Source organism: Hakea prostrata, chromosome 3 (genome assembly GCF_041222555.1).
Source record: "Hakea prostrata isolate BN-2017 chromosome 3, UWA_Hpros_2, whole genome shotgun sequence".
NCBI lineage: Eukaryota > Viridiplantae > Streptophyta > Magnoliopsida > Proteales > Proteaceae > Hakea > Hakea prostrata.
The window spans coordinates 5148767-5169094 of record NC_142602.1 but is presented as its reverse complement, the minus strand read 5'-3'; the positions used below and the strand labels follow the sequence as shown (position 1 = coordinate 5169094).

Genomic DNA, 20328 nt, shown 5'->3' with positions numbered 1-20328 from the left:
CAAACCTTAATAGCCTCTTAACACAGTAAGAAGTATGAGGTAATAGTAATTTCATAAATAGTAAGGTTCTATTAGTAATTAAGCCATAAAATTCAATGTATGAATTTTGCAGACATGGGGGTGTCAATGGCTTGCAAAACCACCGGAACCCCGAATTTTTGCCGACATTTGGGGTGTTTTCGATTGGAAAAGAAAAATGTATGGTTGGGCCGAGCTATGTGATAAATGTGGGGTTGGACTTGGACAATATTAATTGAAAGAGCGTGGGGTTTCAATTAGATAGCAATGATGGTTAATTGAGTTAATGCCAGTTGGGTTATAAACTTGGCAACAATAATGGGCCTATGGGCCTTGCGAGATATTGATTTTGTTTTCCATGATATATAGCCCAAATAACCAATTTCCAGATATTCTGAGTTTCTCGGTGATATATTGCCGACATTTGGCCAATCCTGTTTTGGTCAAATGTATCGTGTTGGCACCTACCGACACGACAATTTTTATCACTGGCATTGTGTATGCTTTTTTTTTTTTGGGGGGGGGGGGGCGGGGGAGGGGGACGGCAACAATAAATATACTTATGTTGCTTTGATGTATTTTAAATATCAAGGACTTCAAATATTAAAAATGGCTTATTTTATATTTGTTGAAATATTTTATCCAAAAAACCGTTAACAATAGCATAAGTTACCAAAAACTAACTTGTTCCACAACTATTCTTAAAAGCAAGGTTTAAAGTATTGTATCGGTCAAGTGATTTTAAGAGACGTATCGTCCTGTATCACGTATTGTATAGCTCTGATTAATGTATTTTAGTGTAATTCAATGGAGAGACGTATCGAGATGTATCGTATCGGTTGGGTCAAATATAGATACGTATCGACTAGTATCGTAGGGTATCGTGGGATACTTTAAACCTTGCTTAAAAGTTATGAGCACAAGTTTTTCCAAAAAACCAAAGTTATGCTTAGACCACTGTTCCTTGATAAAAACACCATAAACCGATTATAATATTATAATAAATAACGTCGTTCTTAGAAAATACTATTATCAAATGCATACTCAAATTTAATAGCTTGCCACCCCCATTAACCCATGCAAGTACTTGATCAATTGATTGTTCTGATTTTACTAAGAGATGCTTCTCAAACCTACCCAATTGGCGAAGGCCTATAAAAAAGGGCCAGTGTCAAGAAAGATGCCTACAATGATTAAATCAATATATACGCCACTCAAAAGGCCCTGCTGAATTAGATAGTTAAACCAAGGAATCACAGAGGGTAGAATATCATTAAGCTATTTTTACAAGTTTTAACGGTTCGGGTTAGGTTTTGACACCCCTAGATTATGATAATTTTTAATGTAAATTTATAAACTTTAAATCCTAAAGTGTAAAATAAAAATTGTATTTACAGTCACGTCCCTTAGGATTCCACATGTAGCGTTACAGTGCGGACATCGAACAAGAATCCAAAGATCGACTTCTTTGGGTTTTTTAATGAACACATGTAATTCGAATTCAATAATTTTCTTGCCCCGTCATTGTTTAATTGTCTCTTTAATTGTTTTTCTCCACCGGATTGTGAGATAGCTAGATAGTTTTTGAATGAACACATGTAATTCCAATTCAATAATTCGGCTATCCCATCATTGTTTTATTGTCTCTTTTATTTTTCTTTAATATATGGGGAGTTTATTTCTTTATTCATTATAAAGATTTCCTCCCATTTCTCATTGTTCATAAACCTAAATCAAAACCACAAACTTGACAAATCATTAGAAAATAAAATGTCACAAGGTGGTAATAGTCAATACTAACTTAAATACTCAATTTGCATAAATTAGTAACTCTAAATTGGATTCACATGAACCTATTAATAGAACAAATGAGATTTCATAGAAACAAACAATGTATTCTACTATAACCAGAGGGACATACGTAGAGAGTAAGCGAACTGGTGTGATTGGTAACCTATGAATTTGTCAAAGGATGGGGTTCTCAACAGTGAAGAGGTGCTCAGCTTCTTTGGAATGGTTGATGACAATGTCTATGCCGTTTACATCCGTCACATACTCAATATATTGCTTATGCTGATTCTTGTAGAATTGGCATGTCTCCTTGGTTTGTTGGATCATCTGGTTGTAGTGCTTCACCGATGTGTATAGATTTGACTCTCCAAAGTGTCGCTGGATTTTCCATCAACGATGGCTACTGGACTATTTCGTCATGAGCTTGTCGCCATGCAATTCTGGTGGATGCTGAACATAGTCGCGTTCCGTAGTAAATATAGTTACGTTAGCAATCAGATGGGGTACAAATGATTGATTATCGACGAATCGGTGGCCATAGCAACTATAGAATTCAAGAGCCATTCCGTTGGATGAGGTTTGGTCGACACTAAAACCTTATTAGAATGTTGGATAGTAAGGGGGCATTGGGTTGACGGCTTCAACGTGATGTCGGTTGGTAGCGAGACTCAGGCTTGCCGGTTCAAGTTTTTGTGTTTTGCACTTTTACTATGATTTAAACAACTATAATATTTTTTGTTTGCCAACCCCGGTTTCCAAGGCTTTGCCTTGACTAATCCGAAAACAACTATAATATTTATTTGAAAAGTTATGACATTTGAGGACTACCATACCTATGGGGGGTGTATGGTTGACGAAAAGTCAGGTGAAGATGAGGTGAAGATGTATCCTTTTTATTTTTCGATTTTCTCGTGAGATATGATTTTGGAAATAAAGTAAATAGCCAATTTTTCTGGTGGAATGAAATGAAAGGGTATGCTATCTTTCAGTAAGTATTTTGCAATAGGGAGGATATTATTATAGTCCACTAAAACAAAACAACATAAATTGTGTTTGTATTTTTAAATTAAATAATGATATGATATGATTTATATAGTTGTATAATATTGTGGAAATGGATGGGTATGAGGAGTTGGAAGGATGGTATGATGGGCTTTAAAGAGGTGCAAGATCGTTTGCAAAGGGTATGTTAATAGCTCATGGGTTTTGTGATCGTGTACGTATTTGTTCAAGAGGGATATTTTGGTCAACTAAAATACATACCACATTTGTTTGAAGTTTTCCTTTTATAATAGTAGTATGGTATAAGGGTGTCAACTATGGATCGGAACAGTTAAACCGTACCGGACAGCGCTGCTAACCGAACCGTTTAAAATCCGGTCCGAAACCGAATTTGAAAATTATGTTCGGTCCGGTACCGGTTTCAGATGTACATACCAACGGTACAGAACCGAACCGACCGAATTGCTTTTACCGCGGTATGTACCGAAATTTAGGGTTAAATTGTAATTCAGGGTAAAGCTCATGTTTGCAGTTTGCCCTATTTGATATTTCACAGTCCGCTCAAGTCTCGACCTCGACAGCGGACAGCATCGTCTTCGTCTCACTCTCATCCTGATTCCTGTACCAGTGAATCCCTGATATTCTCTAGAATCTCTACCAGCAAGAAATCTCTCATCTCAATCTCTCATCTGTGAATCTCTCATCGTCTTCTTCTCACGATAGAGCAGAGCTGCTAGCTGCAGAGCCGCAGAGGTACCAAAGTGCCAAATCCAAAGCCAAAGGGCGAGTGCCGAGTGGGCGACTAAAGGAATAGAGATTAGAGTCAGAGACTAGAGAGATCGAGACGACCACCTGGGTAACAGACTAACAAACAGGGTAAGCCGTAAGTGGTTTCTTTTTTCCTCAATTTATTAGCAGCACCCTGATTTGAGTTGGTTTCCTCTGTTTTATGAATCATACGAGTAGACTGAGCAGTACCTGCGATTCTTTCCTCTGCTACTTTACTCGGTTATTACTTCTTCAATGGATTTTTTTGCTACTGTTACGAGTTACGACTTCACTTTTATATAGCATGTATTATGTATTCATTTTTCACTTTGGTTCTTGGATTCTAGGATTTTTTGCTTTACTTTGTATTTGTCTTGTCTTTCATAGTTCGAGCAATGCCTGATAGTTAAAATTTAAGTGAGTGTTAAAAATCTGTGTTTGCTTTGTCTTGCCGGTAGTTTCTAGTTTCAGGGTTTTCAGTTTGTGGTGATCATGTAGACATGTAGTTATCTGTGGTGAGTGATTCAAATCAATAACCGTGAGACTATTAGTCTTGTGACTCAATAATTTACTTGTTAATAGTTATTTTGATTGGTGCGTGAAACTGATTTTGTTCGAAACCATACCGGGCCACACTAGAAACCGTATTTTTTTTCCTATCGATTTTATACCGAAACCGTACCAGACCATTTTTGCAAATACCCAAACCGTTCCTTACTGTTTAAATTCGGTACGGTACGGTTCTGGTTTTCGGTATTCAAAGTTGGTACCGTACCGAAACCGCACAGATTGACACCCTTATATGATAGTATGATTTTTAAGGGGTGCGGTCAGAAATTATCGGATAAACAAATCGTCTTTTTGGAAAGTTATCAGCTATAAGAGACAGAAGATGGATCGAGTCACCGGTGATTGTTGTAGTTATGTGGGTTTTCGTGAAATCATGCCTTTTTGTGAATTTAATGTAAACCAAGGATATGCAATTGTAATCATAAAGTATTTTAAATTTTCAAAACAAACCTAATAAATTGGAACTGTTAGATGAAAAGCCTAAAACAAACACCATTGTTATTTTCTTGAGGATATAGACAAACACCCCTAGAAGCCAAATAGGTAGGTTAGTGATGAATAAATAACAAAACCAAGTGAACCACATGGGTTGGTAAGCTAACTCAAATTCAGGTTAACCGGATTCGGACAAAACCAGTAGTATACCAAGATGTTACAAGCGTAGCAAGAAAACTAACCAGTAAAAATAAGAATCCAAGGCACTGATTGACTCGGAAGACATATACCAAAAACAATAAAGACAGACTCGAAACTCGAAAGATATGAAAAAGAAAGGATTCAATTCCCAAGTCATAAACAAACTCAAATCCTTTATATCCTTGGTTCACATTAAATTCACAAAAGGGCCCGATTTCACGAAAACCCACAAAACTAAACCCTAGCCCAACAATAATAACCGGTAACTCGTTCCATCTTCTCTATCATGTAGCTGGTAAATTTTCAAAAAGACGATTTGTTTATCCGATAATTTTTGAATATCCAATAAGTTTTCGAATTCTCATAAGTTTCAGTAGGATTTGGACGGGATCTTTGCCAGAAAAATTCGAATACGGATCGTGGTATATCCGAGAGGAACCCGATCTGTTTACAACTCTAAATTGTTAGATACCCGAAAATAACCCTAGTGAGGTGAACCCTCTATCGAGTTCCATAAGCTTTGCCGCCTTCCTTACTGTGACGGCGGAAAACTAGCAGAGTTCTAATCTTCTCCGTATCAGTTCAGAGCAGAAGGTTCTGTGCTTATTCGTGTTCGATACGATGATTGAGTGATTGAGGCTGCGATTAAGCCCATTCTTGCTTATTCTTCTAAGTGATTGCAGCGCTAAGAGCTGAGAAGTATTTTAATCTATTCTTCTTATCAACCTGTAAGTATTTTTTCCCCCAATCATTCTATTGTAGCAAATCGCTAAGGTAGCATTATGAGAAGGTTCATATTCTATTGTAGTAAACCAGCTGCCTGACTAAGGCAGAAGTACGAGAAACGTTTAGTATTCGTTGGTGTTGTTCCCAGTTCCCCACATTGTCTCTCTAAAACGGAGGCTTTCTTCTCGATATTCATCTATAACTTGTGGTTCCATAACAAATTAGACTCCACCTTACCAAAGCGGACCTCACCTAGACTTACAATTGCAACTCACTTGAGAGTGGGTAAGAGTGATTAGAACTTCACTTTTGCCAAAACCATCTATATACAGCGGTAGTTGTTTGCTACGTGTATAGCATTTTGGTGGAACTGAGATGGTTGATTTCATGATGGACTTATGTGTCCTATTCTCTGAAACTCGGTGGCTCATCTTCTTCTGTCTCTACTACTTATGCTAAGGTGACTGATTCCTCCCTAAAAGTTGAAGAAACTCAGAGGAACTTGGATTTTCCTTCAGGGGTGGTAATGGGCATCCTACAGGAAACAAGAATCTCCTTCTTTGTCCCCTAAGTCATACATTCAATATTTCTTCTTCGCCATCCCCTCCTCTTGCCTACAAATTGTCATATTCTTGCTACCTGCCCCACAACCGATAAGACCTCTTTCTATCGTGTATTTGTTTGAAAAGTATTCATACTTTTTCTATTATATTATATGAGCGCTGTAATATCATTTTGTCTATCTGTATTGGGGAATGATGAATTGTGTTCTACGTTTTATTATTGTGTGTGTGTGTGTTTTTTTTTAAAATTTCGTAGATGGATAGGACTACTTTTTTATTTTTTCTTGATCAAAATATTAAAATATGATGGATTAGATTCCTCTTTTTATTTATTTATTTTAAATGTTATGAACGTTCTTTGTCTGTGGTTTTTTTTTTTTGGATAAAATCATTGGCTATACGCTATTATTTTTCGTATTAGGTGGTGAATATCTTTTATGTAGTGAATATATGCCTGTCTTTTGCTTGTAAAGAATCCATATTAAACATGTATCTGTTATCGCCTCATGCATTTTATTGTCCCAGGTATCTAAAAATTATTATTGCTGTCTAATCTATTTAATTTCCATATGTATCTGTACCTGCTTGATTCAATTTTTGAACTTACCAACTCAGGCCACAGGTACATGCAGCGTCTTGGACCCATTAAGTGTTTCTTTCGGTTTGATGAGTTAGGGTCTCCTAATTCATAGCATTCCAGGGTATTGCTTCACCTGGTGCAGATAGGTTCTCTCTTCGATTTCACTTGCTTGCTTGTCTCAGTTATCATGGCGGGCTCCCGCCCTCAGATAAATAAGCCTCACAAGACCCGCTTCTCTTCAAAAGCGTCTCGCCAAATTCACAAAACTTCTCGCACGGGTGATTCTCTTAGTACTTTTTAATTGAACTTCTTTCTATAATGGATTGGTCGATAGAGGACTTGTTCTTTTTCCTTCTCTCTTACATGTGCTATGTTAATATATTTTGTCTTTTTTGTTGTGATGATTTAGATAAGAGCAGGATTTCAAAATCAGAATGCAGTGCTATAAAGGGAGCTCGTGCTGCCCGGATTCAGCGCAACAAAATGGTGTGAATGACTTAGTGATAGCTCTCTCCCCTTTTGATAATATTGCCAGATCTGTTTCTTCCTTCCATCTATGTGTCCATCTGTCTCTCTTTCCGTCCCTCTTTAAAAGTGAAAATCCATGATAGTTGCCTTGCTTTTACCTGGAGATGGTCTTCTCTTACTGTGAAAAATAGTAATACAAGGCCGGAACTGTAACGGATATTTCCATGGTTGGCTTTAGATCTATCTCAGTAATATATTTTGGCCGATTTTGCGGAATTACGTATTCTGCATTTGAAAACACCAGTGAGCTTCCATTTTCATATTGTTTCATGATTATTTGGAATTTGCACCTTTTATATAAAAAAAGTTTTAGAAGCAAGACTTCTTTTATGTCCTGTTAGCTTATCACATATATATTTTGAAAAAGAATGTGGGTCACAGGAAGTGGTTCCTGCACTGGGACATAGGACTTGCGGAGTTGCCTCTCAGCCCCGAGTAAATTAAAAAGTTTGTTCGTCAAATGCTTTTGCTTTGAGTTATTGCCCCCCCCCAAAGCTGGTGCAGACACCATGCGACCAAATCTGTTGCTTTTTTTTTCTTCGGTTGTTATTTTTCTAGTTCCTTGACAAAAATGCTTGCTGCTTTTCTACATATGGGAAAAATAAGGGGGGTTGGATCTGAGATGTTATTAAATTGGCTTTTAGTCTTGCCTTATAACCATTCCTACTTGTTTGTAGGTACGCGACCAGAAACGCGCTGCCCTTTTGAAAGAGAAAAGGACTTCTAGTGCTTCCACAAGCCCTCCTCGTGTTATTGTGAGTGTTCAGTGCATTTTGAGTACATTATTTTATCTGATTTGTGTATGTAGACTTGGTTGAATGCTTGACCTCATTGTCAAAAAGTCAGTTATTTGGCTTTGAGCTCATAATTGACCTTGAGTGGTGACTAATGTTTGTCACTTTATCTCTCCTCCATAGCTCTCACATGCATGCGTTCTCTTCTTTCCTTCCTCGTGTTCTAAAATCAGACAATTTACTTGCTTTTAAGTATTGAATATCTTAATGTGAGAAATAACTTGGATGGCGTTAGAAAATAGGGTTACTTGGCAGTTATTCTTAATCTTAGGTTTACTTGAGGATATATATTCTAACACCAGCAGAGCATTGTGCATACCATTACTATTTCTGCTGCTGTTGTTCTGCACATGCAAGTCTTTGTCTATACAACAACAACAACAACAACAACAACAAGCCTTGTCCCAACTAAATGGGGTCGGCTACATGGATTCTTGCCCTCCAATCAGCTCTGTTTGAGGCCATGCTAGATACAAGGCCTAAACTATACATATCCTTTCTCACCACTTCTTCTAAGGTTATCTTAGGTCTACCCTAGCTCTTCTAGTTCCTTCAATATGGATTATATCACTTCTCCGTACAGGGGCATTTATAGGTCTCCGTTGAACATGGCCGTGCCACCTCAAATGACTTTCTTGAAGCTTATCACTTATGGGAGCAACTCCCAGACCAACTCTAATATGATCATTTCTTATCTTATCCATCCTAGTTATGCAAGTCTCTGTCTATAGTATATAATTATTAATTTTAACTTATCCCTTACCAAACATGCAATATGTAAAGCCTACATGAATAACTGTGTTACAGGTACCCAACAAATTGATTCCTTCCCTAATGTTTATAGAATTCTCTTGTATGAAGTAAAGATAATTTTAGAGCTCCCAAAAACTAAATGAAATATCTATAGGCACTTGATAGAACATAGATACACTTATATATGCAAATAATTTCATCCTTACCACAAAGGTCACTGAAATTTTTGCTTCAATGTAAGATATCAGATCGATTTTACAATTAAGAAATGCCTTTTGCCTGTAAATTCTGAAATTTCTTTTGGGGGACTTTGCTCAGTTATTCGCCCTGTGTCCTTGATGTATGCTGAAGCCTACACCTGCATATGTTATAGGATATTAGGATTTAGAAGATGTCACTAAGTCATGCATAAATTGTATTTGACGTTGTTAACAGCAAATTTTATCAAGAAACAGAACACAGAAAGACCAAATATTCTTCTATATGTGGAAAGAAATAAGGATGTCTACTGTTCCTGGTCTAGATTCTAAACATGCTATTCAAGGTGATATCGAGTTAACAAGCTTTCAGGCAAGGAGGGGTCTTATAGAGGATCTCTCTGTACGTGTTGAATGCCCCATGTTAATCATTGTCTCTTTTATCTTGTTATCCTCTTAATGGACTTGCTGTACTATTGTGTAATAGCACTTCCAGAAGGCTTCCCTGTGTTAACATGTTATGTGGTTGACCTAGTTAATTGTATTTGTATATATTTATTAAATACTGGAGATTTCATAATAAAGTCTTGGTTTTCAACAGGTTCTATTTGGCCTTTCTGCTTCTGTAAACTTAGATGCAATTGCACAAGATCTTTTGGCATTGTTATCTCCAGAGGGTACACATGTCACATCTGCCACAGTTGCTTCTCCTGATTACAAACTTAGAGCAACGGTAGGTTATTTTATGTGAATTTATTCTGCTTCCTACTGGTTTATTTGCATTCTTGATTTGTTTGTAATTATCTTCTGCTACTTTCTCTCCCCCCCCCCCCCCAACCGGAAAAAAAAAATAGTAATCATAAATTTGTTGCAAAGAAGCAGGAAGAGGAAATACTCCTTGAACAAACTCATCAAAATAATATGAGTGCCATATGGTAGACTGGAAACTGAGGCTTGTTATGCTGTAAACTTCTCTAAAAGGTTTGGTTTTGGGGGGGGGGGATAAAACTCTCCTGTTAATTAGTTGGCTTCTGTAGGGATTGAATTTAAGCAATTTCTGAGTTTAGCACTCAAAACTTTAGTTTCTCCTAGCACATTAACTAACTGTCACCCAAAAAATTTGATGGGCTCAACTGGTTGCATTGTTTTGTTTGCTTTTGACAACATCACCATCAAAGCAGAACAATAGAGAATTTTTAAGCCCAAAGTCAGGTTATTGCTTTGATTTCATAGAGCTGCTGCGTGTCCTTTTCTGGTTAATGTATGATGATCCTACAGTGGACCATCTAATAGAAGACAACCTCCTGTAGCTGCATGCTTTGTTCTTCTGAAGTTTGTGGGGGACTGAAGGGAGAGTAGGTAGGGGGAATAGAAAAGAACCTTCTGTAGCTTGCTTTTTTAAATTTTCTTTGTATTTTTGGGCAGGACGGGATTTGTTGATGCAGATTCACTGTCAAAATAGCCTTATTTTATGGTTGGCTTCCTGTGGTATTATGTAGCCTTAATTGAATAAGGGTCAATTAACTGAGATCTTTAAAATCAGAAGGGGGAACATCTAATTGAAAAGAACCTTCTGTAGCTTGCTTTTTTAATTTTTCTTTGCATTTTTGGGCGGGACGGGATTTGTTGATGCAGATTCACTGTCAAAATAGTCTTATTTTATGGTTGGCTTCCCATGGTATAATGTAGCCTTAATTGAATAAGGGTCAATTGACTGAGATCTTTAAAATCAGAATCAACTCAAATGGGTACGTGAATGGGTGTCGTGAAAATTCTGTTATGGTATATGAGATGCCTATGGATGATATCAAATGGAACCCAAAGATGTTTGCTTGATTGGCATGCCTAGGGTTTGTGTTGAAACATTAAAATATTGTATTTACATTGCATTTAATTTTTTTCTTCGTTAAAACACGTAAAGTTAGCAGGATTTCCTGTTGGGACTTATTTTGGATTTTATTCAACTGTTTTAATGATTGAAACTTGTTTCATGCAATTGGTTAGTGTCATATTATACAGAGTGATATAGCACATCATATAAGTTTTATGGAGAATCTGTAGTTACTTTTAATCCCACTTATTTTTGTAAATTTTATTTTACAAGGTCCTGAAGGCACCTCATGGAGACTTGATAACATGTATGGAAATGGCTAAGGTACTTGTTTATTCAGCGAACAGGCACATTTATTTTCTCTTCCTGCTCTAATGGTTGGTCCATGGTGGTCTTGGTTCATAAATTGTGGTTTCAAAATTGTAGGTTGCAGACCTAATTGCCTTTGTAACATCAGCCAGCTCTTTATGTGAAGAAGACATGTCAGTTTTTCATCTGGATTCTTTTGGAAGTCAATGCCTTTCTGTCTTTAAAGCCATTGGTTTACCAAGTACAGCTGTGTTGATCCGGGTGAGTGTGCAATTGGCTGTTGTTTTGCATATTTAGGGCAGTTCCATTTGATTCTGCCTTCTGAGAATTTCATAATAAGTGAAGGTTAAAGGCTTTCTGTTATGCATCCAGGATCTGCCTCTGGAGCCTAAGAGAAAACAAGAGTTGAAGAAGATGTGCTTATCTAGCCTTGCATCTGAATTTCCAGAGGATTGTAAGTTTTACCCTGCAGATACAAAAGATGAGCTGCAGAAGGTAATGTGATACTATAGAGACATATAGCATGTCAACGACTTGGTTGTTTATTATTGCTGTGGATGGAAACTCTATTTTGGCTCTTTTATTATTAATTTCTCTTTATTGAGAGATGTCTGATATTCTTATTTGATGTGTTTTTCTTGTCTTACATTTTCCATGTTGTACATCCTAGTCAGGGTTAAATGATATTCTTTCCTATCCTTGCTGCAGTTTCTATGGCTTTTCAAAGAGCAACGCCTCATTGTTCCTCACTGGCGAAGCCAACGACCATTCCTTATGGCTCAAGAGGTATCTTTTATGCAATCATGGTGATCTTAGTGAGTGTAGTTGTCAAGGTGCCTAGGTGACCAAGCTGTTGGAGGGCTGCCTTAAGCACTTAGGAGATAAGGCATCCTTGAATTTTATATTTTTTCATGTTTCTATGATATTCTTATGCATGCTTTGTCTTACCAAAACAGCCCTTAGTCTGAGTCTAATTGAGTGAGTCATCCTTTGGGTCGTATTCTGCTTTGTTTTCTAGTTTAATTACCTTCAATCTGGAACACTGGAACTACATTACAGTTCCTAAGATCCTGAGTCCATACAGAGCATTTTGATCCTCTTTCATTCATTCATCCTTCACACAATAAAAATAGTACATCTATTTCATGTAATCAAGATGTTTTCTTCGGAATCTAACAACTAAGTATTATAAATGTTAATCAGCTTGTTTTAAATGGGATGGGGGACTGGGATACATTTCATTATCTTTTTGGTTTCCCTTAATCCAATGTATGGTATTTTTTTCTTCTGCCCTTTCGTTTCTCTCATGATGTTATTTACGTCATGCAGGTTGGCTTGGTAAATGATGATTGCAATCCAGGAATGTGTAGCCTTGTACTGTCTGGTTACGTTCGTGCTCGCTGTCTTTCAGTAAATCAGCTGGTAACTTGCTTAGCTCTTGGCAGGGATCTTTGTAATTGTAGTGGTGCTTTTATCTACTTACTCGTTTCTTTTAATTAGGTTCACCTGTCAGGAGTAGGCGATTTTCAACTTTGCAAAATAGATCTTCTCAAGGATCCTTCCCCCTTGAATGCCAAAAAAAGGCCAGAACTAATGGATTCTGATGAATTACATGATATGCAGGTATTGCTCAGTTCCTTTTGGTGCATTTATTTGTTGCAAAACAGATGTGAATTGTAGATGAGTTTAAAGCGCAGCTTAAGCATTCGGGCTGCCTTAAGCAGGAACTTGAGTTGTTAGTCTGTTGAAGTTGAGCTGTTGTTCTACTTTGTTGCTTTTTTAGTTGGTGCCTTTGAGCTGGTGATGGTTCTTGAATTAACGTTCTTTGTCTTTTGTGCTGTGTTATTGATGCAATCAGTCGGATAATTTTGATCTGTTATGGGACCAAAGCCAACAAGTTGACCTTTTGTTTGTAGTGGATTGGCCAATCTAGTGGCAATGCTTGGGTTTCACTCGCTGAGTTGGGTGGTCCATGCTGGGAATCCGGAGAGCAAGCACTGACTAATTGGCTGTGGAGGTGTCGATTCTGCAGTGACTTCTTGGTGCCAGTTAATCAACTACTCAACTAACTGTCTCCAACTACCTGGGTTCAGTTATATGGATCCCATTTTATCGTTCAACTCTTTTTGAAGCCACCTTTGGGTTACAATTGCAATTAACGAGTCCTTGCCACATGTTTTTTTACCCACATCTGGGCTTCCTTTTTACATATTTTCCAATGCAGTAGCAATATCATGGCTGGATTGGCATATCCACAATGTGAGTATCCACATTCAGATGTGTTTCACAGGTCCATACCTAAGCTTTATAATAGAATCTCTGCAATCCATATGAATGGTTTCTCAAAGCTCTGTACTACTTTTGTTTTCATAGGAATGACAGACGACCCTTATCTCGCTTTTCATCCAACTAATGAAGTCCTCATTCTGTAAGCCCTCTACCTCCACCATCTCCTTGGTAAGATTAGACCAAAATATGCTAATCTTATGCAGGATCAATTAGAAAACCAAAAAAGATAACCGACGAGAACAATGGGATTTCAAAATGGGTTGGTGAAGAATGACGAGTTCTTAAATAAATCCAGATGAATAATCCCACAAAATTAGGAATGTTTTGAAGCTGTAATGGAATTGTTTGAGTTCTTGAAGAATCAAGTTTAACTCCCTAAATAGAAGAAACCTATCAGAACAAGAGAACGTGTGATTTAGCTGCACTTTAATTTTTAGAAGTCCCTAGATTTGACCCCTGATGTGATGATGACATTGAACTTGATTTTTCTGGAACTTGGGTTTCGAGTCAAGAACCGATGGAAGCGGATGGGTAAGGGAATTAAATCGATGATCTTGAAAGGAAGAGGAGGAAAAAGAAGAATCAGGTTTGGGATATCAATCCTGTATGCATTTTTCAGAGCACCATAACTTTTAGGATGGAGAAATTCCTAATTTTACTCTAGTTGATGGGGGGATTTATTACATATTTTCGAACCGTTAGAAATTCCTAATTTGACTCATAGGAGGATTCCTAATCACTTTGAAAGACTCAATAAATAAATAAACTCAAAGGAGATTTTATTTAGTTATCAAGTATCCTGATCTAATTCTATCAGTCAATTTAACTACCATTTCCCTGTATTAACACTATCCCCACTTCTTAGGTTTATAAATTGGTCCCATTACCTCAAGAAACTTTTAAATTAGAAGCTAAGGTTTATACCACGGGTGAAAATAAAGTCTTCTGAGACCAGTTTGAAAATCTTTACTGCATGACCTCTGCGATAGAATTGTGGTGTCTCCTGCCTCCTAGTATGTAGACTTCTGTCTCTGAAGATTGCTTTGCCTTTAAATAATTTTGCTTTCTAGTGTAGGAATTTTTATGGGAGTGAAGAAATAATTTGTGCCATACCAAAAAAAAAAAAAGAAATAATTTGTGTGAAAGAGAGGCCTAAAATTGTTGGTACAGAATAAGAGGATCCCACACCACTGGCTCTGACATATTGGGGTGAAATTGTGTTGTTATTTGATCTTCTTGGGGCATTCCTGGTTTAAGGTAATTTCTGATGTTGACCAGTATGAGCTTTCATCTGTTACAGCAGGGATCTTGCTAAGTTGTTCGAGAAAGATCTGGTGCATCTTTTTAAGTAGGGCTTCAGATAGGGTAACAAGTTATTGGGGAGTTGCAGAATCTTTTCATTGTTTGACTATGTGACTGTACGCTGTTTTTTGAAGTTTTTCTTTGTATTAAGGTGCCGGCACAAGGACACTTATGGTTTTGGATTGGTCTAACATGGAAAAGAACATTGTCTAATACCAATCAGCCCCTTTTGAAAAAAAAAAAGGAAGAAGAAAAAAAGAACCCCTATTCGTGCAGATCCCCAGTGCTGGCGCAGGGCAGTGAGTGAGCAGGCAGCAGTTTCTTGCCTCATCTCTTATAATTCTCTCAGAGGTTGTCATTAGGGACTTTCTATCTGTATCAAATACTGTTCCTTTTGTCTGTGATTTGTTTCACTCCTAGGTCCCTCAAGGCTTTCACGGATGATTTCTCTAGTTGTATGGATTGATTTTTGCGATACTTCCTTTTTTGTTTTTTTGTTTCTCTTCTATTTTCACTGTTATAATGATGTCATATGTCACAATTACGCTCTCTATGACTTTCTTGGTGCACTCTGTTTGTCTTTGCATGCAGTGTTCCTCTGCTATTGGTTTGATAATTGTATTTTTCATTTCCTTTGCTGGTTATTTCCAGGCGTTTCTTATAGATTAGTTATGACACATCCATATTTGTAATGTTTCTTGTTAAACCATTGCAGGCTGTCTGCTCTTTAGTTCCAGATCCACTGAAGCAAGAGCCTTTACTTGTTGAAAACATTCCTGACCCTCTTGCTGGAGAACAAGTAAGCTTAATGGGCTTTGAAGACCTTGTGATTTATAATTGTTTCTATTGACCTTCATATTACTGTAAAATTTACTTCTGTTATGAAAACACTTCACCTCAAATGTCCTCAGTAATTTATCATGATAGTGATGGTTATCCATGTTTTTTTGTCTTTAGAAGGCCTCATAGGTTGTATACACTCATTCCAAAAGTAAGAACAAGGTTTTATTGGAAGTAGGATTAGTTGAATGGAATGTAGCATCAACCTACACTTCTGGTGCCTGGGGGGAGTATCGATATGGGTAGATGAAGGCATTGATAGGAATTAGGGGAAGAAGCAGAGTCGATCAGGAAATTGAAGTTGGGTATGGAAGTGGTAGGGGATCTTAAAAGAAAAAATAATGATGATAATAATTAAATCATTTGCATCAACATCCCCATCAAATTTTTTTTTGGGGGGGGGGGTTAGAACATCCTTGTCATGTTGACTTACTGGGTGTAACATGTAAGTACCAACTAGTTGTAAATGTCTCTGTTGGTGCACCCAGAATAGCAATGTGAAAGGTGATTTAAAAAAAATAATAAAATCGTTTGCCTCAGCATTCCCATCATATTGATAGCCATCAACTAGTCATAAATGTCTTTGTTGGTGTACCAGAAATTGTGCTCAAGGATCTTGAGAATACAATCTTAACCGAGTTGCAAGAAGGGGTAATGTGAACCGGGGTCTAGGGTTCAATAAATTGATAAAAAATCTAGGTCTAAGTCCACCCACAGGATCAATTAGGGGTTAGAATGCCCTATGGTTGAAGGAATTTGGCTGGTTAAAGGGTTGGGAAATGGGTAGGGTTGGGTTCAGCAGGGGTTTAGAGAATCAAGTCTGAAACCTCGGTGTAATCTTAGTTTCAGAATTGAATTCTAGTCTAGGGTTTTGGAAAATTAGGGTTTCTTAAGATTCTAGGGTTTCTAGAGTTTGGATAAGGGCTAGGGCTAGGGTCGAGTGTTCTTGGTGATAGGGATGCTAATCCTAAAAGGACTTAAGGACCTAAGGTTTGGATGAGGAGTTAAGGAGATGGTTTCAATTGTCGAATTTTCTAGGGTTTAAAGGGGAAGGAAAGGGCTGAAGCCTAGGGTCAAAGGTAGTGGATAGGGAGGGGTGTCTAAATCCTAAAAGGGTTAGGTATTGGCCTAAGGATTAGGGAAACCTGAGGTTTAGACTGGGGCTGCAATTCTAGTTTTTGGAATTCTGGAAATTCCTGAAGTTTCCACAAGGGTGGAGGAGGAGGAGGAAAAAGAAGAAGAAGAAGAAGAAGAAGAAGAAAAGCAAGAAGAGAGGAGCTGCAATTAATAACCTAGGGTCTGGGAAGGGAGGGGGTGAGAGATGTAAGGCTGGGGATGGGGTTAAGGGCTGCCAGTGTTGGGGAATGGAATTGTTGAGCTTGCGATGGGGGAGGGGACTGTGACAGCAGAATTAGGGGTAGGGGGATGGGGTAGGGCCTGCTAATGGGAGAAATAGAAAGGGGAGGGTAGGTTAGGGGTGGGTGTCTTTTACTTGGAAAAGAATAAGGAAGCTGGAAGTCCAAAATCTGCAGAAATTCTTCATTCAAAGGCGGCCTCAAGTCCCCTCCATGGGGACCCATGACCTCTAATTCTTGCTCCTTCAATCTCAGCTTTATTTCTGTAGTCATAAACTGAATACTGAATATTATGTTATAGAGGCTTATCTATTTCCTTTAGAAGGAACTCACACTAGGATTCAACTTTAGAACTCAAATCAAACCAAGGGACTTTTACTTGTACAAGGACCCTTTGATCCAATTTGAAAACTAAGAGTAGATATGGGATCCTTCCAAGAAGTAGATTACAATTAGGGGACTTCCTTACAACTTGGGAATCCTAACCTAACAAGGACTCTTCAATCACTTAACAAATAACGATCCAAACGGGTTAGCCATTTTTTGAGATTGATTCTTCTTGTGCAACCTGTTTTAGCCTTTTAGTGCCTGTAAACACATGTCTGTGGTTAGTTTGGTTAAAAAATAATCCACAATGGTCTTTTAGATTCACACTCTTGCTTGCTTGTATGTAGTCGAATTTGAATGTCTTTTCATGCATCTGTAAATTTTGGTAGTATAAATTCACATTCATGGAACCCTATTTTAGGTTATATAAGCAAATATAAAGTCATGTTGCAGAAATGGTTACCTAAATTGGTGTTTTTGTTATTTTTATCCTTCACTGATAGTATCCTATTGAATCCTCATGTATAATTGCACACTTATACAGTGTTTAAGTGTTCAATAGCATAAACAATAATGAATTTAAAGTTTTAAACGAGTAAGGAAGTGAATCATTAATACATATTGCCAGAGATTCATAATTATTAAGTACATGGTTTTCAAGGACATCAGCACATCATACTCTCCTGAAGTCTTAATACAAATGCTTAGTACTTTGTGAAAATTTTGATGGAACTAACGTACATTTTTCGTTCAGTACCTGTCATGGGGTAGGGTCCCCAAATTGTGAAGAAGCCCCTTTATCCATTGTGATAAAGTCATATGTGGCCACTGGTAGCATGTACACTTGGTGGTTGAGTAGGAGAAGATTTTGTCTGTAAAAATTGATTTAACGTATCAGTACATCCATTATGTAGTAGTTGCATTCATTTTAAAGTTTCAACCTAAATAGTTGAATTTTGTTTTCAAGATTTCAGAGTGAAATATTTAAATTTTGCAGAATTTTGGTCAACTTTTTGTTCATTTTCATTTCGAACAGCTATTTCATTTTGTATGGGTTGAAATAATTCCAGATTTTGGTGAAATTTCACCAAGATTTCATACCATATTTAGTTATAGTTATGAAGAAGATAGGAAGAGATCTGCCAATTGAGAGGTGGAACTGCATCCTCCTAAATTGTCGTCTGAATTTTCTTTGTTATTTCTTTTTTTCCCCACATATTTGCATCCTGTTTCCTATTTGATTATGTCTATATGTTAAATTTGTGGGCTCTCAATGATGGTAGTTGTTGCTTGTGTTTTCTTTATTCAGACATGGCCAACAGAAGCAGAAATGGGTGAGGCTGATAAGATTCATAAACGGAAAGAACAAAAGAAGAAGATTCTCCCTCGAGGCACTTCAGACTATCAGGTTTATTTTACATTTTTTGGTAAAACCTGAAATTGTTGCTTTCAGGATGGTAACAAGCGTTTCCTCACTTTAAAATATTTCAGGCTGCCTGGATTTTGGATGCTACAGATGAGGAGGTTTCAGGGAATGAGGATGATGAGGATGAGAATATGGCACTAGATAATGAAGAAAATTATTCTTCAGGTCCCGAAGGGAGCAATTATTCAGATCTTGATGAGGATCATGCTGTTTCACTGAACATGATGTATTCCGATGATGAAACGGAAGTTGATTCAGTGATTAATGTGAGTTTTGACATATACACTTGCTTTCTTCAGTGTGTTTTTATTTACTACTGTTTTCTTCACATTATCTCTGACTGTCAAGAGTGAGTATTGTATAGTTGTGTATACATGCTCTGTCTCGGGGTGGGTGTAATGTTTTCATCTATTCAACTAACTAAAATTTTATAGTTCCAAACTTAACTGTTTGGGCTGTTTTGCAAGTCTTAAGTCTGCACAGGTCATCTGTGATAGATGTCTTTGCAGAATCCTTTCATTTGGAACTCAGATTTGGGTGAGTTCACAGTAAGGGTTTTGGACCTTTGGTTGAGTCCTAGGCGGTAACTGTGTAATCCAAATCCGGTTTGAGAACCGAGTCAGTTCTAGAGTTGAAACCAAATCCAACCCGCTTGGTTTTTTCTTTTGGATGAACAAATAATAAATTAACTAAGGAAGAAAATACAAATAGCCTTGAAAGGGGAGACTAGAAAGAGGAATTGAGACCCCAGGATACAACAATGAGCCTGTTCCTTGGGGTGTCATCCACCGGGGGATGGGGGATAGAAGAAACTCTAGCAGAAACATCAAAATAGATGGCTTTCCAAATCATGTCAATGGAACGGGATTTGGAAGTCCATCTTCTAAGGTTGTGCTCCCACCAAAGGTGATGAATAGAAGCATTGAAAACTAGCATACCGATCCGGTCACAAATGGAAGAACCTGAGAAACTCCTCAAAAATCCAAGACCAATCCGAAGGAGCGTTGCGAACGGGACCAAATTGAGGCAAGGGCTTTTCTCCAAAGGGAATTAGAGAAAGGGGAAAGGAAAAAGAGGTGGTCAATGTCTTCGTGGTCACACCAACTAAGGGTACAATTTGGGTTAGTGGGGATGTGACGGCTAATGAGAAAGGCTTGGGTGGGGAGAGCAAGCATGAGGGCTCTCCAAAGGGTAAGTGAATGGCGGAGAATATGACCTTTGAACCAGACCAATGGGGGCCCAGGGGGGGAAGGGGAAGGGGTGCGGAGGAGTTCCGAGGCTAAGGAGGTGGTGAATTCTTTTGAAGGGGAGGGGAGCCAAACTGTGATATCCTAAGGTGAGTTTGAAAGAGAAGGGAGAGAATTCCATACTTGCGTGCGATTGGGTAGAGGGGTCCAAGAGCCATTGGAAATGAAGTGGGAAAGGGGGGGTGGATTTGGGGATGCGGGAGCTATAGACAGTGCGAGGGCCGAGGAGAGTAAACAAAATGCACATCGGATGCCATGGGTCAAGCCAAAAGGATGTGGTGGTGCCAGTGGAAATGCGAGAAGAGATTGCCATGAGCGCACACGGCCTAAGGAGGAGAAGCTTTCTCCAAACCCAAGAAGGGTTGGGGGGAATGGGGATGGTCTAGAAAGAGGCGGAATGGAGGAGGTAAGAGTGAACCCACTTGACCCAGATGGAATCATGTTTGGAAGCAATTTTCTAGATGAGTTTGAGCAGA

General features: G+C 38.0%; 1 protein-coding gene across 5 annotated transcripts in view; it reads left to right on the top strand.

The window, feature by feature from the left end:
* Positions 1-3336: 3336 nt before the first annotated feature.
* Positions 3337-20328, top strand: part of LOC149020255 (pre-rRNA-processing TSR1-like protein) — a 31400-nt gene continuing 14408 nt past the window's right edge. For 2 of the 5 annotated variants that reach the window (XR_016172176.1, XM_089148363.1), the window contains exons 1-14: positions 3337-3687; positions 6690-6932; positions 7064-7140; positions 7860-7937; positions 9528-9659; positions 11031-11081; positions 11184-11327; positions 11439-11561; positions 11775-11852; positions 12396-12488; positions 12567-12689; positions 15373-15456; positions 18489-18587; positions 18671-18871. Coding sequence is in view for 1 of the 5 variants with exons in the window: in XM_089148363.1 (XP_089004489.1) it covers positions 6842-6932; positions 7064-7140; positions 7860-7937; positions 9528-9659; positions 11031-11081; positions 11184-11327; positions 11439-11561; positions 11775-11852; positions 12396-12488; positions 12567-12689; positions 15373-15456; positions 18489-18587; positions 18671-18871 (1374 nt within the window). In the remaining 4 variants the exon portion in view is untranslated. Of the gene's footprint in view, positions 3695-6689; positions 6933-7063; positions 7141-7859; positions 7938-9527; positions 9660-11030; positions 11082-11183; positions 11328-11438; positions 11562-11774; positions 11853-12395; positions 12489-12566; positions 12690-15372; positions 15457-18488; positions 18588-18670; positions 18872-20328 lie in introns of all 5 variants that reach the window. The other 3 variants (XR_016172177.1, XR_016172179.1, XR_016172178.1) reach the window with 3 other exon arrangements.